This window comes from Simochromis diagramma, unplaced genomic scaffold (genome assembly GCF_900408965.1).
Source record: "Simochromis diagramma unplaced genomic scaffold, fSimDia1.1 OVJJ01000816.1, whole genome shotgun sequence".
In the NCBI taxonomy this organism is placed as follows: domain Eukaryota; kingdom Metazoa; phylum Chordata; class Actinopteri; order Cichliformes; family Cichlidae; genus Simochromis; species Simochromis diagramma.
In genome coordinates this window covers 938638-966269 of record NW_024386908.1, presented here as the reverse complement: position 1 = coordinate 966269, position 27632 = coordinate 938638, and the positions used below count along the sequence as shown (strand labels likewise).

The 27632-nt window shown below is 44.6% G+C and overlaps 2 protein-coding genes across 4 annotated transcripts; one reads left to right on the top strand and one right to left on the bottom strand.

The window, feature by feature from the left end:
* The first annotated feature begins 358 nt into the window (after positions 1 to 358).
* tprb (translocated promoter region b, nuclear basket protein) lies at positions 359 to 21072 on the top strand. Its single transcript, XM_040035525.1, has 50 exons — positions 359 to 542; positions 908 to 1012; positions 1123 to 1196; positions 1756 to 1852; positions 1957 to 2060; positions 2176 to 2340; positions 2541 to 2633; positions 2753 to 2833; positions 3273 to 3360; positions 3485 to 3625; positions 3794 to 3897; positions 4026 to 4223; positions 4353 to 4460; positions 4575 to 4801; positions 4911 to 5074; positions 5427 to 5569; positions 6660 to 6808; positions 6961 to 7123; positions 7241 to 7375; positions 7458 to 7598; positions 7693 to 7861; positions 8251 to 8417; positions 8785 to 8937; positions 9028 to 9144; positions 9351 to 9554; positions 9641 to 9828; positions 9923 to 10070; positions 10175 to 10312; positions 11493 to 11624; positions 11753 to 11883; positions 11983 to 12193; positions 12356 to 12502; positions 12623 to 12821; positions 12945 to 13138; positions 13381 to 13454; positions 13764 to 13960; positions 14087 to 14371; positions 14472 to 14626; positions 14731 to 14811; positions 15070 to 15258; positions 15348 to 15497; positions 17200 to 17293; positions 17659 to 17822; positions 17921 to 18012; positions 19485 to 19594; positions 19676 to 19774; positions 19956 to 20097; positions 20249 to 20370; positions 20466 to 20561; positions 20844 to 21072. Exons 1-50 carry the CDS (start codon positions 392 to 394, stop codon positions 20888 to 20890), a joined length of 7026 nt encoding a protein of 2341 aa, XP_039891459.1. The 5' UTR covers positions 359 to 391; the 3' UTR covers positions 20891 to 21072.
* On the bottom strand, positions 20675 to 27430 carry prg4b (proteoglycan 4b). 3 transcript variants are annotated; one of them, XM_040035527.1, is made up of 15 exons: positions 27276 to 27430; positions 27090 to 27169; positions 26641 to 26757; positions 26365 to 26487; positions 25509 to 25589; positions 25323 to 25382; positions 24820 to 24879; positions 24517 to 24735; positions 23826 to 24311; positions 23364 to 23450; positions 23007 to 23143; positions 22764 to 22920; positions 22501 to 22608; positions 21633 to 21761; positions 20675 to 21187 (listed from the first exon to the last, which is right to left on the bottom strand). In XM_040035527.1, exons 2-15 carry the CDS (start codon positions 27154 to 27156, stop codon positions 21084 to 21086), a joined length of 1935 nt encoding a protein of 644 aa, XP_039891461.1. In that variant the 5' UTR covers positions 27157 to 27169; positions 27276 to 27430; the 3' UTR covers positions 20675 to 21083. The 3 variants fall into 3 exon arrangements, with proteins under 3 accessions (XP_039891461.1, XP_039891460.1, XP_039891462.1); XM_040035526.1 differs by having other exon boundaries at positions 23826 to 24314; positions 27276 to 27429; XM_040035528.1 differs by lacking the exon at positions 25509 to 25589 and having other exon boundaries at positions 23826 to 24314; positions 27276 to 27427.
* Positions 27431 to 27632: the final 202 nt, after the last annotated feature.

Genomic DNA, 27632 nt, shown 5'->3' with positions numbered 1-27632 from the left:
TGCTACCTGTATTTCTATGCTTGCACAAGCGTATTTACCAATGACTGTAAAAACAATCTTTTCTACAGTCATTGGTACATTGGTACTTACATTGACGTCGATTTAGTATGTTTTGGCGTCATCTGCTGGCAGTCACTGTCTGGAGTATCTGTATACACCAGAGGTCACGGGGACGATTTTTTAAAAACTTTGACCTAGTTGCTAACACACGGTATACACATAATTATTTTGTTTGTTTGTTGTTTTGTTGTTTTGTTTTTACAGCTTAATACTTATGTTTTCAAGCGAGGTTTGTTTAGGTTGACTAAACTGCTACCTCGCTTAAAAGAAATACATTTCCCATAATGCTTCAAATTATCAACTGCGCGTGCTCGTCTTGTAGTCGGGAAAAATGGCGGCACTCCTGCAACAGGAGTTGGAGGCTTCCGAACTAGCCAAGCTACCAAAAACAATTCAAAGTAAACTCGAGAAAATTGTTTCTGATCTGCGGTATGAAATCGATTCATTAAAAGCCCAACACGAGCAATTCCGGGTTGACAGCGGTAAGTTATTCCCTGTTATCCTGATAGCTAGCTGTGCTAAAGTGTTTGGCTTTGCTTACAGTGCATGCATGCCCGTTTTAAACCGTGCAATGTTAAACCTCAGAAGTTTGAACGTACTGAACATACTAACCGTCCTTTGTTTGTTACTTCATTTGTCCGTCAGGGGCTTTAAAATGTTGATTAAAGCTAACAAGCGATGAACCTGCGCTTTTCCAATAACAATAATGAGATGCTAGCTAATGCTAGCACTAGTTAACTCTCTGAGCTAACCACTGCTTTTCATAGCAAACAAGATGTAAATAAAGCAAGAAGGCGATGATTCTATCTTCTTGTCTTAGCTGTTTTTGTTTACCTTCTTGTTACAGAGCAACAGTTCTTCGAAAAAGTTAAACAGCTTTCCCAATGTCAAGAAGACTTCCTGTCTCACACTCAAGAACATTTTAAACTCAAAGATGAGTTTAACAGACTTGGTGAGAATAATATATTTAGGTTTTCTGATCGGACTCGGACTGATTCCACTTATGACTCCACAATGTTGACCTTTATTCTTTCTGCTAACTTTCATTTTTTTTTCCTGAAGGAGAGGAACTCCAAAGTGTTCGCGAGAAGAACCGAGAATATGAATCTGCACAACAGAGGTTGTCATCAGAGCAGGTAGGGAATCCGAAAATCACCGATAACCGCTTTGTGTTAAAGAATGTTTCTAATTTATTTTAGTCTATCGGGAACTGCAGTGGTCATGTCCTCTGCAGCCTGAGCATTTATTATTGCTGTCGGTGTGAGGTTCAGAGTAATTACGAACAGTTTTAGAACAATCAAGCGTTTTTTAGCAAGAATGTTTGTAAAAACTGTACGCAGGCAGGTGATCAAATCAAACATAACAATAGAAAAAGGTTTAACACAGTTTGACACCCAAGATTTAAATCCTACTTGCGCTTATGCCATAACTTCCACGTTTAATATAAAAGGAGCCCATTCCTTCATTTTCATTAATAACACTGGATTGACCAATCAGATCTCTTAACGTGACCAGCCCCTCCCCTTTTGCACTCATGCACCTTGTAGAAGAAGTTTCTTGATAATGAAAATATTTGTGTAAAGAGGGAATGTCTGCGTTATTGAACTGCTTTGGATGCTTTGAGGATTTAAGATGTGCTTAATTTGTAAGTATTATAACACTAAGCACTCTGTTTAAATTCATGCATTTGTTTAGACTGTGCTGTCCAAAGCCAAAGATGAATTGGAGGCAGAAAAGCGAGAACTTGTGCGAACACTGGAAAGGAGATCCTTAGAAGTGGAGAACTTAAATGGTATGAAAAGAACATTTTTATATAACTTCATATGTATTGCATCTATATTTGTAAATGTAAAATCTCACCTCTACATAACAGAGTCATTTCTTTTGCTCTTCCAGATGACCTGAGGCAACTCAATGATAAGTTGGTGGAAGTGAACTCGTCAAAGATGACCCTGCAGATGAAGTTGGATGATCTCGAAGCAGCTGAAGTCAACATCAAAGTGAGTTGATATTTTCATGTAGATTTAATATCTTAACACCACCTGCGAGAGAAAGTTGTTTTCTGTTTTCTGCGGTTATCAGCAGATCACTGATTGAAGTTGTCATCTATTCTAGTATAAGGAGAAGCGAATGGAACAAGAGAAAGAGCTGCTGAACAGCCAGACAGCTTGGCTTAATGAGGAGCTGAAGGCCAAGAGTGAGGACCTGCTGTCCCTGTCCCGGCAGAAGGGTAACGAGATCCTGGAGCTGAAGTGTTCCCTGGAGAATAAAGAAGATGAGGCAAGTCCCTTTTTTTTGTTGTTTTTGGGTTTTTTTGTTTATTCTTTGGGATGTTTATGTCTGAAGAAGTTTGTCGCGATAGTCTTGGTTTGTTACTTTGATCTCAGTGCTCATTGTGCCTTGAGTGTAGGCAGTTATTTATTTTGAGACGGTGTAGAACCTTATTTGACTTGTCATCTGATGCCATTTGTGATTTCTAGATGAAAAAACTCCAAGATCAAGTGACCAGTCTGAAGACATCAAACGAGAACCTTCAGAAACAAAACGAGGAGATGATCAGCAAACTCAAAGAAGTATGTCTGTTTGCAGACAGTAATTCCTTTTTAATCAAACCCTTTGGTATTATGTAAACGTACATTATAATGAAGGCACTCGGAGTGAAAATGAATGGTTGGATTTGAACTCGTTTTAGGCCAAGGAGCAACACACCAGCATGGAGGAGAAGTTACGAAATGAGCTCAATACCAACATTAAGCTTTGCAATTTACACAAGGTATGTACACGTGCAAAATGACACCATGTGGTGCTCTGTACTTCTGGACCATTATTTCCAAGTTTGCATTGGTAAATTATTACGTTACGTTATGATTGTAGCGCCCGTGATCAACAACTTCTAAATTTGTTACCAGGATTCAAATTCAAAGATTCAAAGTGTTTATTGTCATGTGTCACAAGAGAAAAGTCATTTCTTTGTGCAATGAAATTCTTTCTTTGCTGACCCACAGATGCCGGTTAATTATTGTTTGTGTGTTCTTGGCTCAATAAAATTGTTATAGGGAACTTGTGATTTAAAAACATAATCTTTGAGTGTTTACATATTTAATTAAAATCACAGTGCTTAAGCTTTACGTTTGTAAATGCAATGAATGCCTGCATGTATTTGCTCGGCTTCTTTGCCGGTGTTTGTTATACTTCACCGTTTATTCTGGCAGGGAGCAGCTGCAGATTCTGAGGCCAAAAGCAAAGAGCTGAGTCAGGCGGTGGAGGAGCTGCACAAGCTGCTGAAAGATGCCATTGAAGGTAAAAGGCTCCTCTGTAATCATGTTTTCTATCCTAGAAGGACAGAAGATGTTCAGTTTGTTTGCTCGTGTAGTTGCAGGTTGTTGGGATTTTAGAGTCTTTGTTTTTCTTCCCTCCTTGACAGCCAACAAGGCTCTCGAGGATAAGTTGCAGGAAATGAATGGCGTCACAGACAAAACTGTCGGTGAGTTAAAGGACAGGATTCAGGGCCTTGAGAAGGAGCTGGACAATGCCAATGAACTGCTGTCAAGTTCCAAACTTAGAGGTCAGTGGAGTTGATTTTTATTCCTGTCTTCATTTCATTGACATGCTGATTATTTGTAGGCGATGCAAAATTAATTTTCTGGAACTTCAGCCAAGCCTTGCGTGGATTTATTTTATTTATTTATTTATATTTAATGTGATCATTTGAACTTTCTCTTTGTCTGTCCAGGCCCTGTTGCCTCAACATCCATTCTGACAGAAGAGCAAATGACAACAATGTCTCCAACAGCCGCCGCTATATCCAAGATAAAACCTGGTATGAAGCTGACTGAGGTGCGTACAGCTCAGGGTTAAGTTTCATTACAAATTTCATTACTCTAGAGTTGTGTGTCTTGCTTGTTCGGATTTCTTACCGACGTGTGTTGAACTAACAACAAGATGTTTGATTATCACGTCTTCAGTTGTATACAGCATACGTGGAGAGCCAGGAGCAGCTGCAGTTGGAGCGGTTGGAGAACAAGCGAGTCAACAAGTATCTGGACGACATTGTGCAGGAAGTGGAAGCGAAAGCCCCCATCCTGAAAAGGCAGAGGGATGAGCATGAGCGCATGCAGAAATCAGTGGCCAGCCTTTCTGCCAAGCTGGAGCAGGCTGTTAAGGTTTGTAATGGAGCCGCGTTGTTTGCGTGATCAAATAGATTTTTGCTGCTTTTTAATTGACAAGAAAACCGTAAACAGTGACTGCTAATACCAAGCAACGCTCGAGCTTTCCGTTCATGTTTGTTACAGGAGGTTCACCGCCTGCAGAACGAGGCCGACGAGGCCAACAAGCGCTCCTCGGTCCTGGAGAGAGACAATCAGAGATTTGAGCTTCAGCTCGCTGACATGGCTCAGCAGGTGGGTTCGTCCTTTTCTTTGTGTGGATAAACTTTGTCAGTCTTCAAAATAATGACCGAAATAATCAAATCACTCAAATAAAATTTCTCTACTACCCCTTATCGTTTCTTCTAGGTTCGCGTGCTGCTGATTGAGCTCGAAGAAGCTCGTGGGAACCACGTGATTCACGAGGAGGAGGTGAGCTCAGCTGATGTCAGCAGCACGTCAGAGGTGATCAGCCAACACTTGGTGACTTTCCGTAGTGTGGAGGAGCTTCAGAAGCAGAACCAGCGTCTTCTTGCGGCCCTCAGAGATCTCAGTGAAGCCCAGGAGAAGGAGGAGTTTGAGGCTACCGGCAATAAGTATGTTACAATGTTTAATGGCTTTTTTAAAATTTATTTATTTAGCCAGAGTTTTGCATCTGACCTAAAATATTATCTCACCTTTTTTCCCCACAATGAACTGTCTCAGGCACGGGGAGCTGGAGCAGAGTTTGGGGAAGGCCCAGGCTGAGCTGGAGTCTTTGAGAGAGCAACGCAGCCAGCAGATAAAGATGACCGAGTCCATTGTGAGGCAGAGGGACATGTACCGAGTCTTACTGGCTCAGGCGACCGGAGTCAACTTCCCACAACAAGGTAAGAACGTGAACACTTGCATCTTGAAAACCATAAACGAATACTGTTTATAGAATTCGATACACTAATTTCACAGCAGTTTTACACGTTACACAGAATTTGAATATTTGAATATTTGAGTTTGCATGTTGTTCGCTCTGGCTTCCTCCCACAGTGCAAAGACATGCAGTTAGTGTTAACTGGAAACTCTAAATTGCCGATAGGTGAGAGCGAATCGAATGTCTGCCTCTGTGTTCGCCCTGTGACGGACTGGCGACCTGTCCATGGTCTACGCTGCCTCTCCGCCCCCCCCGCGACCCTGAAAAGGATAAGCAGAAGAGCACGGATGAATATTTGATTGTTTATCCACCAGGTACACCAACTGAAGAATTCTCCCTGACGTCTACCCCACGTCGTTCCCCCGCGGCCACTCCCACCGCAGGAACACCCACCGCTCTTGTTTCCATGGCCACAGAGTCTGCTGAGGCGTTGGAGGCCAAGGCGGCTCTGCGACAGGTGAGCTAAATTTGCCTCACAAGACGGAAACTGAAAATATTTATTTCTTTTATTTTATTCTTTTATTTCTTTTCTTCATTAAAAGCTTGGGACTTTGCATCGTGTTGCTCGTGCTGGCCACCAGATGGCACAGTGCCCACATAAAGACGTTTGTAGGTCTCTGAATCACAGACAGCAGTGTGTTTATTGGCTGACTATTGGCTTTTAAATGACTGCTTAGATTCTGTCAAACGTTGGATGGCTGTAAATTTCCTCCAACTCAACAAGGGAAAACTGAAGTCCTCATATGTGACAGATTTGTATCCCAGATAGTGAAAGCCCTTGGTCCTCTTTCTGTGTATGTTAAATCCTCTATCAGGAATTTAGGTGTCACTTTTGACTCGCTTTTTATCATTTAAGAAATGTGGCAAAGTTAAGCCCTATTTTTATCTCGCCCTGAACTGGAGATAGCTATACATGCACTTATTTCCTCACGCTTGGACTGTTGTAACTCTTTGTTCATGTGTCTAAGCGAAGGTTCTCTGGATCGTCTGCAGGTTGTGCAAAACGCTGCAGCTAGACTTTTGACAAAATCCTCCAAGTATTCTCATGTGACACCGTTGCTGTTTCAGCTACACTGGCTTCCTGTTGAATTTAGAGTTCATTTTAAGTTCCTGGTCTTGACATTTAGAGCCTTGCATGGACTGGCACCAGCCTACATCTCCGATCTGCTACAGCCTTACGTCCCCAGCAGGTCCCTGAGGTCATCTGATCAGGGCTTACTTGCTATAAAACAGACTAAGATGAGAATTAAGGGTGACGGAGCTTTTGCCACCGTGGCCCCGAGACTGTGGACTCTCTCCCTCAGACATTAAGATCTGTGGACTCGGTCGTTGTTTTTAAAAAAACAACTCAAAACACACCTTTTTAAAACTGCTTTTGGTTAAATTTCTGCCTCTTTTATATTGTCTGTTTTACCCTTTTTATTATTTGTTATCTTATGTGCAGCACTTTGTGATTCTGTCTAGAAAGGTGCTATAGAAATAAAATTGTATTTATTTATTTACTAACACCTCTATCAAAGTAAATAAAATGTCTGGTTTCTTTGCAGTTGCAGGACGTCTTCTCCACCTATAAGAAGGAGCGCGCGGAGAGCGAGAAGGCGATGACCGAACAGAACGAGAAACTCCAGGAGCAGCTCTCGGAGCTCCGCTCCCAGAATGCCAAGATATCCACACAGCTAGAGTTTGCTTCCAAAAGGTAATTTAAAAGAAAGTGTGTGTGGGGGGTGTAGCAGGAACAGAACTTGGGAGCACGTGAACTTTTCAGGGGAAATGTCCACTGTTAAAATGAAACATTTAATCACAAGGACATCAGTCAGCAGAAGTGACGTCAGCTTTTTACGCTCTCAGGTACGAGATGCTGCAGGACAATGTCGAGGGCTACAGGAAGGAGATTGCTTCACTGAGAGAGAAAGGACAGAAGATGGAGGCTGCCACACAAAAGCTTGAACAGACCGTCCACGCGTTGAATGAGGATCTTAAAGAGTCAAAGGAGAAACTCGCCATGGCTGAGGTTTGCCCCGTATCCAGTGTCATATTTGTGCTTCGGATCACTTTGGAGTTGGACGTGTCCCTGCTCCAGGATATACTGAGACACGTACTGTAACCTGAATCTCATCCACCTTTTCAGGGCCGTGCTGAGAACTTGCGTAAGGAGAGAGACATGCTGAAGCTGGTCGAGTCCCGGCTGAGTCAGGAGAAAGAGACGATTCTGAGCCAGCAGCAGAGCCAAAACCTGCTGCTGACCAACCTCCAGGCTATTCAGGTAATCTGTTTTTTTCCTGTCAGTGTCTGACTGTCACATCTTCACGTAAACAAAATTAACGTTACCTTTTCTGTTCTTTTAGGCCACTCTGGAGCGCTCTGAGGTCGACACACGTCAGCGTCTGAACAGCCAGCTAGAGAAACAGGAGCGAGAGATCTCCCAGCTACAGAAGAGGCTTGAACAAGAGGTGGAGCAGCGCCACCTGCTCAGCAGAAACCAGGAAGTAGGCATCCAATAAAACTGCTTCTATCATCTTTTGTAGGCCAGAGAAGGATGCAGATATAGTGCTAATGATTTTCTTTTTTTCATATGCACAGATTCAGTTAATGGATGCAAAGAGGCAGTTGGAGACACAAGTCGCCTTACACCAAAAAACAAAGGAACAACTTAATGCCGCCGAGTCTGAGCTCAACACCCTCAGGATGCAGCAAGGCAGCATCGAAGGGCGTCACATCCTGAGCTCCCCCTCTACACCGATCGGCAGAGGTCGGCATTAAATGTTTACAGACAGAAGAAGTTCAACTAACATTCACAATAAAATCCAGACACGTACAAACCCAAATTCTTTGCATGTTGTCGGGATGTCATGAAGTACCACGAGACATGTTTAACGTCCTCATTCTTTTGGATCCTACGTTGTAGTTTGAATGTTTGAGACGCAAGTAAATTGCTCAGATTTCCCAGATGTTCCAGTTTTATCTGAACTTTTAAAAGCCTGAGTGTTGCACTCAATGTCTAAAACCGCGCTCCTTTTGAAAATCTGTGGGAATTTAAGCACAGGTTCTTCAAACTTAATTGGTATATTTGATTAGTGCACATTTGCGTCCCCCTTTCTCATCACACAACGACTTCCAAAATGCTTTACTCGCTTGCAGGCCTGCCTGGTTCAGATCAAGACAGAGAGGACCTACGAGGCCGCCTGCAGCTTGCTGAAACGCGGGTTGAAGAGCTTGCAGAGAGCCTCCGGGCCACCACATCCAGCATGGAGCAGTACCAAGCGATGGCTCAGAGCCTTGAGGAATCGCTGGAGAGCGAGAAACAGGTTGGGGGCTCGATTGTGAAACAACGTCAGCTCATAAAACATCCAAATAGGACAAAAAATATGAAAGTGGAAAACATTCAAAGGGTTGTTGCTGTTAATCAAATAAAAATAAGTTGTTTTAGTTTATGTTGACATTGTAACTTTATATGAAAGTACAGATGATACAGATGTGATTCAAGAAGCTTCAGTCTGTTACTGTATGAAAGTTAAAAAGTAGCCACGAGGCAGCTCAGTAATATTTATTATTGGTGTACACAATGATCAGGGTTGAAATCGTCTCAACAATTACAAATTTGGCACGTTAAGTTTTAAAAATCACGTAAATGTTTTGTTTTTCTAAATGTAATGTGACGTGTGTGACAACCAGGTGACGGAGCAGGCGCGCTCATCCATTGAAGGCCGTATGAAGGAGGCCGAGGAGCAGCGCTGCAGACTCGAAGAGAAGCTTCTGCAAGCAGAGAAAGAGAAGCAAGACCTGAAGGAGCAGAAGAAGAGTGTCCTGGCTGCTCTGGAGGAACAAGTACGAAAGCCTTGTTATAACCAGGCACAAGTGAAAAATGCGTTTACTTGTTTCTGTTACTGGAAACCTTTTTTGTTTTGTTTGTGTTAGATAAATGACCTGAAGAGAAGTCTTAGCAGTGCCCAGGCAGACCACCAGGCAGCGCTACAGCAGGTTGCAGTCGCTGAAGCCCAGAAACAGCAGGCTATTAAGGACTGCCAAGATCAGGTAAGCAGTCATAATAAAATATTACATGGAGGAAAATAATCCAAGTGTGGAATATTCTGGTTTGAGGTCACTTAATGCAGGTAAAAATCAAAAATATGAAGTAATTTGTGGGGAGAGGGGAAGAAATTTGAAATATGAATTCAAAGAAAATGTTGAGAAACTCTGATATGCAGAGATTGACTCCAAACCTTCTTTCGCTCTTCGAGGTTAAACTGGCAGCTGAAGCTCAAGATAAATATGAGCGGGAGATGATGCTGCACGCAGCGGACGTGGAAGCCCTGCAGGCAGCTAAAGCCCAGGTCCTGCAGGCTGCAGAGCTCAAACACCAGCTGGGGGAGAGAGAGCAGAGGATCAGTGCTGAGCTACTGGAGGCCAGAGTGTCATGGGAGGAGCAAGAGAAGATCCTCAAGGTTTGTTTTACATTACATAACTAGATTAGATATGTTATGTTAGATATATTATGTTATGTTTTAATTCGTCTTAACTCGTCTGACAGGAGGAGATGTCCAAGATGGAGAGCCGCTATGAGGAGCTGCAAAGGCAGAACACCCTCCTTCATGAGCAGATCCAGGCCATGAGCAGCAAGATGGCAGATAATTTGCAGCGTGCTGCCAGTGAAAGTTCCCTCAACATATCTTTGACTGAAGAGGGAAAATCCCAGGACCAGCTTCTTGAGATTCTCAGGTAACGGGCTTATCTAGCTCACACTGCAGGATGTTCTTGCACAGTCATGATTTCACTATTTCTAAGAACGGTTGATCCGCATTGTTCATCACAGGTTTGTACGTCGGGAGAAGGAGATCTCAGAGTCTCGTTTTGAGGTCGCCCAAGGGGAGACTTTGCGTTACCGTTTGAGGGTGGAGCATTTGGAACGAGAGCTGAAGGAGGTGCAGGACAGTTTGAGCGCTGCTCGAGAGAGGATGCAGGTTTGTTTGTGTACTCGTTGACTCAGTAACTTCTGGTTTGCGGCTGTACCGAGCACGCAGATCGCCTACGGATTTTTTTTATCTTACACTTTACTCTGTTTCAGGTGACGGCGAAGACCCTGGCTCAGCACGATGAGCTGATGAAGAAGACGGAAACGATGAGCATCCTATTGGAGACAAACAAGAGTCTGAGAGAAGAGAGGGATAAGATGGAGCAGGAACTGCAGCAAACTCAAGCCAAGGTCAGTCTCACTTTGTTAGTTTGGCTGAATCTCACATGTTCTCCAGCAGTGCACTGGAGATTAGTTTCTCATTTGTACACTATAACCACTCGATTATCCAAATATTGCAAGTGTTTAAATTTGATGTTGACAACACCCACGAGAAGAGCGTTATTTTATTTTCCCTTTGACGATCAGTGCATGCTACGTGGAGTCTGGAAAGTCTTCTGTACATTTCAAATTTTGCGTTAACATCTACGTATTTTAAGAGTTTTGGTGGTCAAAGGTTATTGTGACCATAAAAATGTCCAAAAACACCAACATGTTGAATCTGAATGGTCAGCTTAATTTATGATCACTATTCACACCTGTAACTCACAGACAGGGTGAGTTCAACCGACACTCGTCAGTCCAGTCGATATATTCGCGCATGCGCAGACTTTTTGATGGGCGGAGCAATGTAATCATGCACGGATTTGCACGTTAACAAGAGGAAGTCCAAACATGGACGAACTAATTTCCAAAAAAAATTAAGGCTGTCAGCGTTAACGCGGTTAACGATTAAAAATTATTAACGCGCTCAACACATCTGGAGCGCAGAGTGAACAAATGCGTTGACGGAGACATTTCAGGGATTTTGACTCAGTCTGCGCACAGATGGGTTAATTGTTAATCGCATTTGTCTTGATGACGGCGCATTAACGCTGACAGCAATAAAAAATATCTAAAGTCACCAATTTGGGATTTCTTTGGCTTTAAACCAGATGAAAGAGGTAAACCTGAGGATGTAACCAAAGCGGTGTGCCGCTTGTGCAGACGTGTAGTGCGAGCAAAGGACTCAAACACGACTAACTTGCATTAACATGTACGTGCTGAGTATGCTAGGCTATCACCAGCTTCTGCAGGAACAAGCATTTGCTCGCAGATGAAACAGGGTGCTATTATTATGTTTTTTCTGTTGACTGCTTCTATTAGCAAACGTACTCATGGGCAAATAAATAAGTCACTCTTGTAAAAACGATCACCAGTGGGCTCAGCCTATCGGTGATAGTCGACGTATTTGTTCAATCGCCGAACCCTAACAGACACACACACAGTAGACATAAACTACAGACTTGACAACTCGGTGGAGCAAATCAGCAGCAAAGCGGCAGCTATGTTTGAAATCTTCTCAGTGCCCGAGTATCTCTTGTGTGTTCAGGTGCAAAAGCTGGAGTCGGACATCTTGCCACTGCAGCAGGCCAACTCTGAGCTGAGTGAGAAAAGCGGCATGCTGCAGGCAGAGAAGAAGCTGCTGGAAGAGGAAATCAAACGCTGGAAGGCTCGTACTCAGGTCGGTGCAAAGACCCAAATATAAACAAAAAGATTTTCTTTTTTACACGAAGGGGAAAAATTACGTTTGTCATGAGACAGACTTCTAAGTTGTGAGATGAATGACTAGTTTTCCTTATGTCGCTCTAGCATTTGGTGAGTCAGCAGAAAGATTCGGATCCAGAAGAGTACAAGCGTCTGCATTCTGAGAAGGAGGCGCATCTCAAACGTATCCAGCAGCTGAATGAGGAAAACAACAGACTTAAATCTGAGGTGGTCAGGTGAGGAACTACATACAGGTGCTGAACTGGGCTCTCCTGGTCTGTTCTTTCTTCCCCTGTCTTCATTCATTTTAGTTTTCTCTTCTTTTCTCTCCATAGGACAAATAATCTTACAGCTTCCCTACAGAACCAAATACAAAGCTTGCGTGACAGTATGAGTAAGATAACCGAAGACAAGAACGGGCTGCAGAAGGAGATTGAGACCAAAAACCATGAACTCCAGGAGAAGATACGAACCATCGCACAGATCAAGAAGATCGGACGGCGTTACAGGACGCAGTACGATGAGCTTAAGGTGGCGCACGACAAGGTACTTGTTACCATTACAGCTTAAACTTCAATCCAGAGCCTGAAGTTAAAGTGGGTGGTTGTAAAATGTGTTTTAATTTATCACGATCTGGTGATAAATGAGTTCATCAGTAGTACAGTTGTGCTTCCTTGAGGTTAAACTTTAACTCCATATGTACTCCAGCTTGTAGCTGAGGCCGCGGCAGGCCCATCCCAAGAGGAGGAGGCTCGTCAGGCCTCGGTTCAGGAGCTGCAGAGCCTCAGAGATTCTCTGAGTCAAGCTGAAGCTCGGAGTGCAGACCTAGAAGGACAGCTGGAGAACATGAACAGGGTAGGAAAACTTGCTGAATCCCCCCCGTTTTATATGCGCTGATAAACCTCTATACTAAAAGTTCTTGGGAGGGTGGGGAAAAAAAACAAGTGTTTAGACAATTCTGCACGCTTACCTTAGGTGGTCACGGAGCGCGAGACCGATGCACGTAACGCCCAGGAACAATCATCTCGGCTGCAGACGGAGCTGACCAGGCTGCGGCAGGAGCTGCAGGATAAAGCTTCTCAGGAGGACGCGCTCCGACAGCAGATGGCTGAGAAGGAGGAGAAGACCAGGAAAGCCATCGTTTGTGCCAAGCAGAAGATCAACCAGCTCGTGGGTGAGGGGACTACCATAAACTCCTGATTTTTACCAGTTACTTGCTCTTCCTCACATCGCTTGGCTCTGCGTAACGAGCATCGCTTCTCACTTCGAATCTGTGACGTTTGCGATTTATGACCAGGCGCTAAAGACCAGTTGCAGAAGGAAAACGAGGAGCTAAAACAGCAGCGTGAGGAGCTGGAGGTGCGAGTGAGCGCTCTGAAGTCTCAATACGAGGGCCGTCTGAGTCGGCAGGAGCGAGAACTCCGAGATCTGCGAGGTCAACAGGAGAGACAAGAGCAGCGAGATGAGCCAGCTGAGGCAGGTCCCAGCAAGGTGAGGCTGTTGTTTACTTTAGTCTACTTACACTGGTTCGCTGTAATATAAATATTTTAATGTTTTAGGTATGTGTCACACAACTAAAACACGATTATCTGCAAGCGTTGCTAAAATCGTCTTTATTTTATCAGTTTTCTCTATTTTGATGGCTTAACTATGTTGGATTGGAGAAGTACGGCGAGTTTAGTGACCGTTCGGCGTCCTGATTCTGAGCATTTTCTTTCTTTCGGTGCTTTTAGACCCAAGAGCCGCAGAGGAGCACAGAGCAGAGGCAGATCAGCCTGAAGACCACTCCAGCTGCAGACAGGGGCAGGTAGGTGCACTATTTAAGCATGGAGGAGTATTTAAAAAGTCTTACTCAGTATGCATCAATGCATTTCGTGAGTTTTGTATTTGTCTTAATGCTGACTTTATTCATTTGACTGGTGGCTGGTCCACACTTGCACTTTTCTGAGTTTTTGCTGTTTGACATTCGTTTGGTCGTGCCGCTGACTTCTGCAATCTCAAAATGAAATGGCAGTGTAGGTGCCACGTCTGGACTTTGGAGGAGAGAGTATCATTTTCTTAGTGGATCTTTGAGGTCCAGAGAACAATGACTCATCCTAATGCTTGTCTCCGTCAGTGCCAGCACCTCCGAGCCTCCAACCGCCAACATTAAGCCTACACCTGTAGTTGCTACAGCCAGTAAACAGCCCGTCAACCCAGGGAACAAACCCACTCCGAGAGCAAGCATCAGGCCCATGATCACCCCAGCTCCTGTGCCCACTCCTACGCCCACTGCTACGGTCATGCCCACCACCCAGGTGGAGACGCAGGAAGGTAGGTTTAACGGCCAAGCTTTAGCTGAGCTGTTAGCGAGTCCATGAGTAGGAAACTAACCGCAGGTTGTTTTTTTTTTTAGTCATGGTAAAACCTGCAGTATTTGTAATTTTTATTCTTGGACAGTGATGCAGCCAGCTGAAGGGCCACCAGTGGAGCACGTGACCGTGTACGGCAGCGCGAGCGGCTCGGTGCGCTCCGCCAGCCCCAACGTCCAGACGACCTTAGCTAGCCCCATGCTCACTGTGCAGCAGACCCAGACGCAGGCCACCGCATTCGTTCAACCAACGCAGCAGCAGAGCATGACCCATACAGAGCCAGCCAATCAGGAGCCACCGCCTGTGGCGATCGAGGCCACGCCTAGCTCGCAGGTGGAGCGGCCGTCAACGTCGTCCTCTGTGTTTGGAACCGGTGAGAGATGATGTTTTTGAAAGCAGAGGCGATATTTTGTTTTAGACGACGAGGTTTTTTCTTAATTCTTTAACCAACGATAGCCACACTTTCTCTCCAGTGTCAGCAACACCGGGAACATCGGCAATGTCCAAGCGTCCTCGGGAAGAGGAGGAGACCGCCAGTGTGGTCACTGACACCGAAGCCACTCAGGAGGACACCTCCCGGGCTCCCATATCAAAGAAGCTGCGCATTATCCAGAGAGTGGGTCCAGAGGTGAGGCTGGACTGATGCACATAAAACTCCATGGTTTTGTTTGTTTGTTTGTTTGTTTGTTTTTTAAATTTGAGCGAATGTTGATGCGCCGGTTCTGATTGTAGGAAGAGGTGCTGGCCGAGGATAGCGCTGAGGCCGAGGGAGTGGTGCCGACAGACAGTCTAGACGGTGGAGAAGGAAGCCAGGTTGGCCCAAACATTTTTAGTTTTGTACATCAGCTGATAATTACCATCATTTAAATCTTTGCAGTGATTGAGTCTATTTATTTACTTTTAATCTCAAAGCTGCCAATGAGGATTTCATAATGTTGTACCATAAGACAGTTTTCACCATTGTAGCAGTACCATAAAGTAGTCTTGTGATAATGTTGTCACATTCATGCAGGAATTGTGCTGATATCTAGTTTGCATGATGTTTTGCGTTGTCACTTTTTCGCCCCGCAGACGGAGGCGTTTTCCACGCTGGAGGATGGAGATGAAGGCACAGCCTCCCAGTCCCTTGCAATGGAGCAAGAGGTTACCCTGAGCCAAAGCGAGACCACGCAACAACTGCAGCAGGAAGTGATCGTTATCGTAACGGACACAGAGAGTGACGAAGAACAAGAAGAGGAGGAAGACGAAGACGAAGAGCAGGTACGGCAGTTTTGTTCAATTTTTTTTTTTTTTTTAAAGACGACATGTAAAACGGTGAAAATTTGTCTTACAAATTTGCCGTTTTCCAGGACTACGATGACGAGGATGAAGAAGATGAAGACGAGGAGGAGGAAGATGACGAGGAGGATGATGATGACGGAGAGATGGGAGAGGAAGGAGAGGACAGCAACGAGGGCAGCGGGGATTGCAACGAGCCCTACGAAGGAGACGACACAGAGGTAAGAGTACCTGCAGCTCCAGCTGTGACCTCTGCCACCCACACGCCGCGTTAACCCTTCCCACTCGCTGCCTTTCCCGCTCACACACTCAGTTTTTCCACACGCTCTCGTTTCACCGTCACTCACATGCTGCCCCCGTGTCGTAACGTCCTGTCTGCGCGCCTGTGTTGACTTTAGCTGTTTACATTTTTACTCGAGTCTTCGTTGCACATATTCAGTAGGATGAGTCAGTGTCTGCAAAGGAACAGCTAACAAGCTTTTTACTTGTAATCTTTGTGTGAGGTTTGGCTTGAAGTGTGGATTTGCAGTTTTGTGTGTGAGGTTTTGGAATAATGATACACGTGTTATATTCAAAGGCAGGTATCTGCACAAAGGTAAATAGAAACGATTCTCTGTATACACGATAGAAAATGTTAAATAGCAGCATGGATTAAACTATAAAATGTGTAAACAAAAACAGCTTAGTATTACTTAGGTAATAAACATGTACACACAGTTACTGTCCCTCCATTTAGAAAGACGGATGCATCAGAGTGAACTTCATTCAACACCGACGTCGGGTTTGAATACATTTTAAATTAAAATGTATGCATGCTGTAGGCATTTTGTTCATTTCTAAGTTGAGTTGTGAGTCTACACCAGCCAAAATACTGTTTTTGGTTATTAGCATTTAAAATATAAAGGCTCTTGAAAAGTAACACAAAATTAGCTGCCTTTCCAAAAAAAACCACAAAAACCTTTCAGAAGTAGTTACAGTTTGCATAAAACCCTGTTTACTGTTTCCCTGCCAGGCTTCTACACTTCTAATGGGCCAACATTTCTACACAGCTAGGATTTGGCATGTTCTTGACAGTGTTTAAGTGCATTTTTAGCGTTTACATGTGGACGGAGATATTTTTCAAAACTGCAGTTTTCAAAAGTAGGCTACGTCCACACATACACGGGTAAGTTTAGTGACGGCAGCGGGGAAAAAGCTGTTTCTGTAACTGCATCTTGGCGCTAGACGCCTCCAGAGAAGCAGCTGAAATTAACTTAAAGTCATTAAATTTTGTTGTATTTATCCGCGACACCTTAAAGTCTGTCAGTCTGCCCCAGGGCAGCTGTGGCTACAACTGTAGCTGCCTCCACCAGTGTATGAATGTGAGAGTGAAGGAATAGTGGCATTGTAAAGCGCTTTGGGTGCCTAGAAAAGCGCTATATAAATCCAATCCATTATTATTATTATTATTAAAGGCCGGTTCGTGAAAATATTGTCGGGCACAAACCGGTCTGTGGCGCAAAAAAGGTTGGAGACCGCTGCCGTAGAGGACGGGACCGTTCTCAAGAATCGATAAAGCCATCTGTAGTACCTGTTTAGAGTACAGGGAGGCTAAGCCGGACTCGCCTGTTAGACCGCTGGACCGTCTCACTATCTGATTCAGAGTTTTTCTCTGTGACGGAGGTCAAACTTCTTTTTTTTTTTAACCTCTCGGCTTCTCTCACGGTTGTTTTAGTGAATCATAATCTGCATGTGATGCTCTGCCAGTATACCCTGGCACTGCTTCGTTTTATGACCTTTCTCTTTCGGCGTTTCCTCTCACTCATCGAAGTTATGTTACTCGTTGGTCTTACCTTCGTTTGCCAAATTTAGCCTTTTTTAAACTCTGAGTGGTTTTGAATTTCTTCTTTGACTCGTTTCCTTTTATTTCCCCTCGTTTCTCAGGGAGCTGACGTAACGGAGCCGGGCACTGAGACGGAGGAGAGTCTGGGGGCGTCCGACTCCACCCAAAGGCCGGCGGATTCCCAGACACCCAGCTGTAAGCTCCAGGAAACCCTGTCGAATACGTAGCTGTGCCTCAGACTCTGCATGCGCTCACAAACCGTCCCGCCATCCAATTAGTATCCACAGTCTGCGATGACTGAGAAAGATGTCGTGTTGTGTTTTCTGTCTGAAAGCGGGCGTAACAAAGGTCACTGCTAAGAAGAGATTTGCTTTACGGGAAAAATAAGCAAATTAACCCGACTCACTTATGTTTTAGGTAAAAGGAGGTTTAAATGTCACAAGTAACTGAGATACTGATTATAAAGGGAGTTACTTTGTTTACATTTTTGGTGTTTTAAAGTATATTTATCTAAAATCTTATTTTCTCTTGTTCATTTGAACCTTTGAATTCTGTTTTAGTTGAGAGTGGCACAATGGAGGCTTTCTCTGCAGAGCAACCCACAAGTTCTGGTACACGCATGCCCCAGTCGCCACGGAGACCAGTGCATCAGCTGCCTTCACAGCGTATCCCAGTGCGCCGCCAGTCAGTGGGCAGACTTGCTCCCGGTGTGCCGGGCAGCGCTGTGAGTCACATCGAAAGGCTGAGAATTTGCATCATGATACTCCTACGAACCTCTGCGTGAAACCTTGACCCCCTTTTCTTCCCTCTTTCAATCTGCAGCAGCACTTTTTCGATGAGGATGACAGGATGGTTCCCAGCACTCCCACTCTGGTGGTGCCTCACCGCTCTGATGGTTTCGATCAGGCCATCCAGTAAGTGTCGCACACATCGGGCCGCGAGTTGGAACACAGAAAACCTTTTAAAGGTTTTAAGGAACTACACGTTTATACAAACAGTGAATCATGTCGAAACTTCTCCTGGTTTCATTGTGACCTGTAGTTTGTGCAATTCCACTGAAAAATAAATATTTTGCAAATGTAAATTAGGCTGGTTGTATAAGTGCACAGCATTACACTAATACTCTGTTGATGCACCTTTTGATTTGTTCAGTTTTCTTGGGTAGCAGCTGGCGTGATACATCGTAGTGTAGTTTCCCCACTCTTTGTTGCAAAGCACTCAGATTATGAGGACATCATCAGTGGCGTGGCTCCGGCTGGCTCATTCAAAACTTCAGTTTTCTGTTTGTTGTTTTTAAATGTATCCTCGGTCGTGTTGAAAGGGGAAATTCTTCTCCATGTGAACAAACAACACTTTGTTTTTGTGCTAAACGAACTGTTGGACTTGCAGACAAAAAATTAACCTTGGTCTTAAGGTTGGACGAATTTATCACCCATCGACGATAGGGCTGCTGGATATAACGACATATATCAGATGACGATGTGAAAACGTCTATCGTTTCATTTTACGCTGTCGTTTGTTTCGTGGTGTCGCAAAATAAACTGTCTACGTCAATAATTTTTCATCGTTTTGATGTCACTGTAGAATTTCTGAAAGTTCTCTGATATGTAACATAACCACACTACGGACGGACAAGCGACTGTTTTATGCGTTGTCGTTGGCAACAACGACGGTAACACCATCGCGTGCCTCCGCCGTCCATTTGATTATTTTTAACATAAACCTTTCACAATAAAGCTGAAGATCCTGCGGAGATCTTTCAAAATAAACTGAATTACGTGAAATATGATGCAGAGTGTTTACGGATGAGAAGCTAAAAAGAGCCGTCGGGTGGTAAAAAATAAACCTTAGAACAGGCTTTTATTACACGGCAGCCGTGTAATAAATGCTCACAAAGAAAACTGCAGCTGTTTAAACTTGTGTAACACTCGACTCCAGCTACACGACGCGCAGCTGAAAACACTTCACGCAAGTTGAGCTGCCCGAGATTCACAAAATTTACAGAAAATGTAAAATGTTTGATTATATGTCGTTGTGACGATAAACGTCTGATATCGGGATATGAGATTTTGCTCATATCGCACAGCCCTAATCAACGATAAGCTGAGCCGTTCACCGGTCGTTTTTACAAGAGCGATTTATTTATTTATTTGTTTATTTATTTATTTATTTGTCCTTGAGTAAATTTGCTAATAAGGTTGGTTGAAGCTAAGGGGAGCAGTCAACAAAAAACGGTAATAGTGAGCCCAAATGCAGCGATTCACTTAAACTCATAACAGAAGGAAAGAAAGGTTTGATCATTTGCTTCTAAAATGAAATCTTAACTGGTCCGTTTTGGTCGCTCCACAGTCGCCTAATTCACGTTCGTGCTTCTTTTGTTTCTCAGCTCGCCACAGGTAGCTGGCGTGCCGCGCTTCAGGTTTGGCCCTTCAGAGGACATGCCGCAGACCAGCTCTTCCTCACACTCTGATCTGGGTCAGCTCGCGTCACAAGGAGGTAATCTACCAAATGTCAACCCCAAAGAACCATCAGTACGCACCACAGTCTCTTTAACTGCAAACTAATTCTTCTCTTCAGGTCTTGGGATGTATGACAGTCCCCTGTTTTTAGCCACTCACGAGGAGGAGTCTGGTGGACGCAGCGTTCCCACCACTCCGCTACAAGTTGCGGCTCCAGGTATTTGTCTGTCTCTGTCAGTCTGATGTGAAGGGATGTGTCCGTTAAAGCATGTCGCACTGCCTTTTCCCGAGCTTCCTCAAAACTATCTTTTCTAGGATAAGTGTGATGACATTTGGGTTTGGGAGCACTACAAGTTTACTGGAAAGTTGAAATTTGTTTTCATCTTTCTATCTTCCAGTAACTGTTTTCTCAGAAGTGGCTCAGTCCGACACAACAGAGCACGCCTCTCAGTCTGTTCCCATGGTGAGCACATCAACACCAGGAGCTGCCGGTGCAGGGGAGGAGAGAGACGACGTCTTCCTGGAGCCAGACACTGATCGGTGAGCCTCGCCCTCTCAGCAGCTTGTCACTCCTCGAACTTCTGCCTCTTTGAAACCTTTCGTTCCACTCGGTTTCAATAACTTCACCAAAATGAGAGAAGTTACGAAGGTCACAGTTTACATAATCCGAGGTGCATTTTGCTTGATTCAGGCCCGGTGCTGAAGTGTCGGTGGACCCCGTGGTGCCTCAGGGCGATATGGAGGAGTCGAGCCAAGCGTCCGACAAGAGCAGCCTCCCCTCCACCAGCCAGGAGCCTTCCTCCAGCTCTGCAGGTGCACTGCAGCCTCGTGACTGTGCCGTTCCCCATCTGTCTTGTCTTTTGTCTTTGTTGCATATTCAGTAGGTTACGTTTGTTTTTGTTTTTTAGATACAAGCAGCGCTCCACCAAAACAGTCCCGGCCCGGGCCCAGCAGACAGCTCCAACGATGGCCGGACAGCCGCGGCGGCCGCATGAAGAGAGGAGGTAACGCGTTTGAAAGCTCGTGGTAACAGTGATGTAACACGAACGTTATAATGGGCACAAGACTGAGCAATGATTTTATTACTGCTTTAAATGGCCACTCATAAAGGACTTCAGACATTTCATTCAGGCTTTTATTAATGAAAAGCACGACAGGAAACACCGTACATTCATTGTGGTTATTCAGAACACATTTTACTGTCACTCTGACCATATTTTTATTTTTTATTAATTTTTTACATCAGTGCAGCAAGCCCGTCTAAAAACATGCTTCCATCTCCACAGGTCAAGCTTTTCCTTCATGGAAACAGGGGAGAAGATTCGCCCGATGAAGGAAAAATCAAAGTGAAGAGCTCGTAGTTCCCTTCAGGAAAGCTCAGACTGATCTGTTGTTATGAAGCGTGTTTGGCTTTGATTTAGTTTCATTTTGTTAATGCGATTAGATACTTTCTTGTTATTGGGTCCATCCTGATGTGTTTTATGATGATTAGAATAAACTTACAAAGCGAAAACATTTTTGTTGTTTTACTGTGAACATCTGATGAAGTTGTTGGACTGCGGTGATGAGCCGGCAGCAGGAGGAGCGATGACGGGACGTTCACCATCCAACCTCACGTTGTAGGATTTTGCTGCAGAAGCAGAATAAACGGCAAGTTCATTAGACGATTACATTAATAGCTGATACTTGCAAAACAATATTTTCCTTCGTGCCGCTCTATATTCAGGTAGACTGAACGCGGCACAGAGCTGTTTATCAACACGGTCGCTGTTACAGTTTGTAGTGGGCAGCTCGTCCACGGACACCCGCCTGTTTTCTTACGCATCACCATTGAAATGGAAATCTTGACTGTGGGAACTGCAATAAATCTGAGCTGCAGGTGAACTCCCTAACACACACACACACACACACACACGTGGTCCTTGTTAACGACATGCCGACGGACACGTGAAGGACATTCTGTGCTTCTGAAGTTGAGCAACAAAGGCGTGCGTAAACACCACTGCTGTTTTAAACACTGCCAAACCGCATGCTTTTATTCCAGCTCTGTAAACAGTCCGGTGTGTGTGACTTACGTCCTGAGAAGACAAAGTATCTGTAGCCCTCTGGTTCTGCGGTTGTGGGCACAGACACGGCGGCTGTGACGGCGGGCGGGAAGCCTCTCCAGGAAGTCCGAATGTTGATGACCGGTCCTAAAACGGGGGCTGGAAATGAAACGATCCGGTTTAAAAGTTGTGCCATGAAGCCAAACCGTACTGGTGTTGGCCTTACCAGTGCAGTGTTTTTGTTTTGTGAACAAACTCTTAACCCTTGTTCATCCCATAAACCGTACGATGGGTGTTTGTTTCCATTTTGTTATTTGCTCCTCTCCACCAGCTATGACTCACTTTTTCGGTGCAGTGTGTGCGCTGCAGCTCGTGTACACGTTTAAGCCAAAGTCTAACCAAGCATGGAGCCAGGCATAGGTCTGTAAACACGCTTAACAATAGTGAGGATTGTCCGGGGTTCTCTTCACGAAGTTCACGCACAACTATTGTAAAAGTTAGTGTGCACAAACATAAAGAGAGGTATTAAGTTGTGTTCTTTGAGTTATAGAGAAAGGGAAAATGGATTCATACTTGTTGGATTCTACATTAACTTTTTAAAAGTGGAGGCAAAGTTGTTGAACCACAAAAACACAATGATATGTGGTGTAAATATTATATTAGAAATATGTCGCTATTATTACTGCAGATTATATCAGTAAGGAAGCTGATTGAATGCTGACCGATAACTCGTGGCGAAGGGGCGGGATTACTTCTTCCTGCTCTTCTATATGTAACTGAATCAGAACAGGTGACAGTGAAATGTTTTGGCTTTATGTTGTGTAGCTGTGTCTCTTCTTTTCTTTGCTAAATGAACTTTGTATATTGTTTACATGATCGAAATAAACTGATGGGTTACCTGCTTGTCGAACTACTCGGTTGCGGACTGTGTAAACTGCATACTGGACTTTCTTGCCACATGTTGGCCTGACACCAGCCTGGTATGAATACTTCTGAACCATTCCACCTAGAGGAAAAGAAAGTAAACATCTTAAAGCCTTTTTATGTGTTCAAAACACAAACATTGTACACATTGTTTATTACAATTCTCTTTCTGAAGCAATGAACAGCAAAATCTATCTTTTCTGGTAGTTTAATAAGCTCCGCCCCCCTAATTTTTACCTCTCTTGAAGAAGTAGACTGACTCCGCCCTCCTCTTGTACTGGGGCACCGACAGGGCGGCCGTGATGTGGCCCCGCAGCCCGTGGAACCCTGTTGTAATGACTTTGGGGTAGCCGGGGTCCAAAGCGTCGTTTTCAAATCTCCAGTACTGACTTCCCTGTGAACACCATGCAGTGTTAAACTCTGGGCAGATAAAGGGTAACGCTGTTCGCTCAGTGGTTCTGCTGAGATTGGTCCGTTTACCTTGAAAATGTACGTCTTGCCCTGGCAGTTACAGCGGGTGAACACGGTGTCAATGGGTGACGGGACGCCCCACTCCTGGGTGATGCCTCTGGGTGGACCTGGCACCCTGTTACTATCCAGCAACCAGAAGTAGTGACCTGTAAAAGTGATAATATCACTATATAGGGTTTTAGATAAGCTATTGTAACATTGTAATTTCATTCTCTCAGTTTAATGCTTCATAATAATTTCCCCTCAGTTCTCCCCGCCTTCAATGCATTCCGTTAGTTTCTCTCTTATATGCAAATCCACTGTTGTTGGACTGGGATGACACGACTGATCCTTTTAGAGTTAAACCTGCACAGGAGCTGCACTAACCTCTGAACACCACCATTGTGCCGTTCCTCAGTGTGGTGACTCCACTGACGGGCCGCCCGCTGCATAGGTTTGTATCGTTGCTGTCATCTGGGGAAAGTAAAGACACCCGTGGGAATAAACACCACCCACCACGTAATCCCAGACTGTTTCTGGGCGTTGACTGTCATTTTCTGCTGTTTTTGTGAGCTTGTTTTCACCTCCTAAATGTGGCTGAACTTTACTTCCAATTTCGGAGGAATGCCAGATTTATTTACAGCGTGAGGGGAAAAAACAACTGAGCTCATAAAACTGGTAGCAGCCTGTGATTACAGGTAATCACAGGCTGCGATCGTGCCAGACTCATAAAACAAATTAGATTTTTGGAAATTTTGGTACTTGTGCCCATCACAGAGTGAGTCCCTCAGGTGTTTTCTGCATGTGACATAAAGAATCTGGTCAAATTATTTTTTTAAACAGTCCTACCTGCTTGGTAATCTCCTGTATCTTCTATAATCCTGGTTTCCAGGGGCTTCGTGTCAGGTTTAGAAGTGGGCTTAGCTGGGTCTGGCTCGTATGGCTCTGGTTTTTCCACAGGTGGAGTCGGCTCTGGTTCTTGAGCCCTGGTGGGTTTGGAGGTCTGCAGATCGTCTGTGGCATCACTCCACGCTGCAGTTGTGGGTGAGGGAGCGTGGGTGGTCACAGCTTCAACCATTGATATCTCCTCAGATCCCACTGAGGAAGCACTGGTGGAAGGAAGAACTGAAGGGTTGCTTGCAGTGGGTTCCTCTGGGATGGTTGTGGAGGCAGTGGTGATGGTGAGCAGTGAGTTATCTGGTTCATCAGAGGGAAAGACAGCATCCATAATAGCCACTGCTGGTGTCTGCGCGTCCAGCTGTGGGGAGCTGGTTGAAGAACTAGGCTCGACTGAGGGTACTGAAGTTGATGTTGGCTCGCTGGAAATGTGGTCAGCTGCTGTTGTGAGCAGAGAGAAAGTCATATCACTGTAAATCAAGTCTTTTAATCCATTTAATAAAATAATTAAATATCAATTTGCATATTTTAGTTGCAATTTGTATCTTAGTTGCTACATTTGGGGTTTTTTTCTGCAATCTATTGCTAAAGTAACTCACAAAAACTGTATGAATCAAATACCATAAACAGATATCTCACATACTCGTGCTGTCACTCGGGGCCTCTGCAGTGGTGCTGACGAGGTCGTCGTTGTCTGAAGGAGTCCTCGCTGCAGTCGGGGTGGCCTCGGTGGAAATCTCACCCAGCGGGTCGACTGTGGAGAGCTCATAGTCACTGCTGATCTCCGGGACTGGACTGGCCTCCAGATCTTCAGGTTCAGTTTTAGAAAAGTCTTCAGTGGGAAAGATCGGGCCAGACACATCTGTGAGAATGTGACGAGAGCGAGATGAGGTGCGCACTTGGACGTAAGACTTGTGTAACTTTATTGGGAAAGAGCTTTGCTCACCATCAGTGGGATCATCTGGTGGATGTGATGTTGGACCGACCGGAGGAACTGAAGAGTCATCTGTTGGCAGCAGCAGGGTTCACACAAACAGTTTAATCATTTAATCGGCCATCTTTATTTTTCCTACATGTCCTCCTCCGGACTCTGGATGCAAAAGTGTTCAGAGCTTTGATTGAAGAAAACTCCCAGAAAATGTCCTGTCCTCATTTCTGGCATCATTTAGCGCTTTCCTCTCTTGTGACTCAGCCCAACCCTCCCACACACAGTCCACTCACAGCAACACTGCTTCCTTGGGTTTCATTTGGCCTGTGAGGCTAATGCCCCTGGATTTAGCCCCGAAAATAAACCACTGTGACAAATTCACAGCCATAAACATCCTCCTGACATATGTGTTTTAAAATCCACCGAATCAAGTTCACGACAGTCATCAAAGTGACTGAGTGAGCATTAGAGCCAAATGTTGGATAGCTTTCTCTAGCAAAGTTCAAAAAGAGCAAACTCACCTTCATCGTTTCCCTCACTGAACGTAGAAAGCTGGTCTGTTGCCTCTTTCAAAGTTTGATCTGTGGGAACGTTCACGAACGAGAACAAAAATCACCATTATTGGTGTAGCCCCTATAAAATCTGCCTTTAACCCCAAATGACTGAAAATCTAGGAGGAATCGAACCTTTTACCAAGAAAAATATACCTTTGGATTTGTTATCATTTACATTATTGCATGAATTAGTCTTCTTTGCTGCTGCAGCACTGGCCTCTCCACTGTTCTGTTCTGCAGCAATTACCAAGACAGAAATTATTGTCAAACATCGCATCGTTGCAGATTACTGCATGCGCTGCATGCTGCGGTTATACTGCCGTACTGTGCATGCTGGTGATGGACATGCAGGCAGAGTTAGAGTGGGGATGTTACATTCATCCTGGTCTAAGGAGCTTGGAAAGAAAAACGTCTGGATGTTTAACCTCTCAGCCGAGAAGCTTCTTCAGTTCTAGGGTCAAATGGTGGAGAGTCCCAGAGCCCCCTTGGTGTGGTAAGCCCCGCCCTCTGTTCAAAGATGGTCGTTCACAGTGGACATAGATGTTTCTTTCAAACCATCTGTCTTCTCTTTCCAAAATGTGAACATTAGCATCCTCGAGAGAGTGACCTTTGATCTTTAGCTTTGTCCCCACCATTTGACCCTAGAACTGAAGAAGCTGCTCAGATGAGAGGTGAAACGTCTTCAAGCAACTTAAAGGAGTCCAGACGCTTTTCTTTCCAAGCTCCTTAGACTACGATGACCTGGATGACTGAGAACCTTCACAGACACATTCATCCTAGTATCTTCCTCCCCATTTGTGCACAATTTGTGTCACAATTTGCCATAATTGTATAATAACAACGTGCATGAGCTGATGGTATATTATATTGATGACTAAATGTAATCTGTTACATAAGGGGTGTATGACTCCACAGATGAACTAAGGATGATGATGAAATCTATCTGTTTAGCATGCATTAAGAATCCCTCACATACACACAGGAGTTGAATGAGCTAGAAAGGACCAACCTTGTGCATCGCAGTGGTTCTTGTAGTCCGGACAGCACTGGTTGTACGTTATGCAGTCAGAGTCACAGCTACACAGCCGGCCTCGTTTGAAGTTTTCTCCACAGCGCCCCTTACATGAGTTTTCTGTTGCACACAAACACATCTTAATAGACGCACAAACACAGTGAGACTGCACGGCTGGTTGTTAGACGTTATTATATGTAAGGGTTCAGCAATGGTGACCAAAAATCTCAATTCTGCTGGATGCTATAGATCCAAAGAATGAAAAGGCCTCACTTGTGGTGCACTGAGATTCATAGTCGTTGCAGCACTCTCCATAAGACAGACAGGTATAGTCGCACTGGCATCTGTAACCCCTGTAGTACTCGCCACCGCACCGTCCTCTGCAGCTCGCTGTCAGTAACAGTAAAAGAAGGATAAATGTCAGAGGCAGAGGGTGCAGCGATAAGACGACACGTGCGCTCCTGATGTGTCCCGCTTGAGGGCACAGTCTGTGCAACCCTGCCAGAAATTGATTTCTGCTGTAGTGACAAATACATAAGGTACACATAGGTTCCCCCTCAGGTAAATAATTATTTAACAGAGTAAATATGAACGAGTACAAGCAGAAAAAACCTGAAGCATTCCAGGAAAGGCTTTCATTAAAAACAAATGAAACCAAAGAATATTAAAGCATGGAAACCAGTTTAATGTTTCCATGTTACAGGATGCCAGGTTATACTCACTCTGAGCGCCACTAAACGTCAAAGCACAAGCCAGAAAAATAAGCGCACAAAGTAGCGTGGAAGACATCCTCCTGTAGAATCTGAAAGTAGACACAAAAGCACGCACACAAACTCCATCATGTTTCCAGTGATGTTTCTGACTGATGTGCCAAAGAGGGACAACACGGGAACAAAAACGTGGCTTACCTCGCCGGAGCCTCGGAGCACTGCCGAAGGTTCGGCTCCGCCTGCTTTTAAAAGGCTGAGAGCTGCAGTGTGACCTCCCATTAATTGGCGGATCCTGTCTAATTAAATGTGCAGTGATCTCACAGGCTGTAGGGAGGGTCCTCCAGTCCAGACTGCAGGTCCAGACAGCATGATTCGCCACAAACAGCTGGAAGGACATCAAAACACGTGTGTCGGACTTTACACACTTCCGAGCAAAAGAAGAAGAAAAAAAAGAAAAGTGTCTGAACCTGACTGTTCACAAGTAGGAAATTCTTTTAGCTTCATCCCAGACTTTAAAGCTTCCAAATAAAAGTCACATGGACACTCAAATAGCAG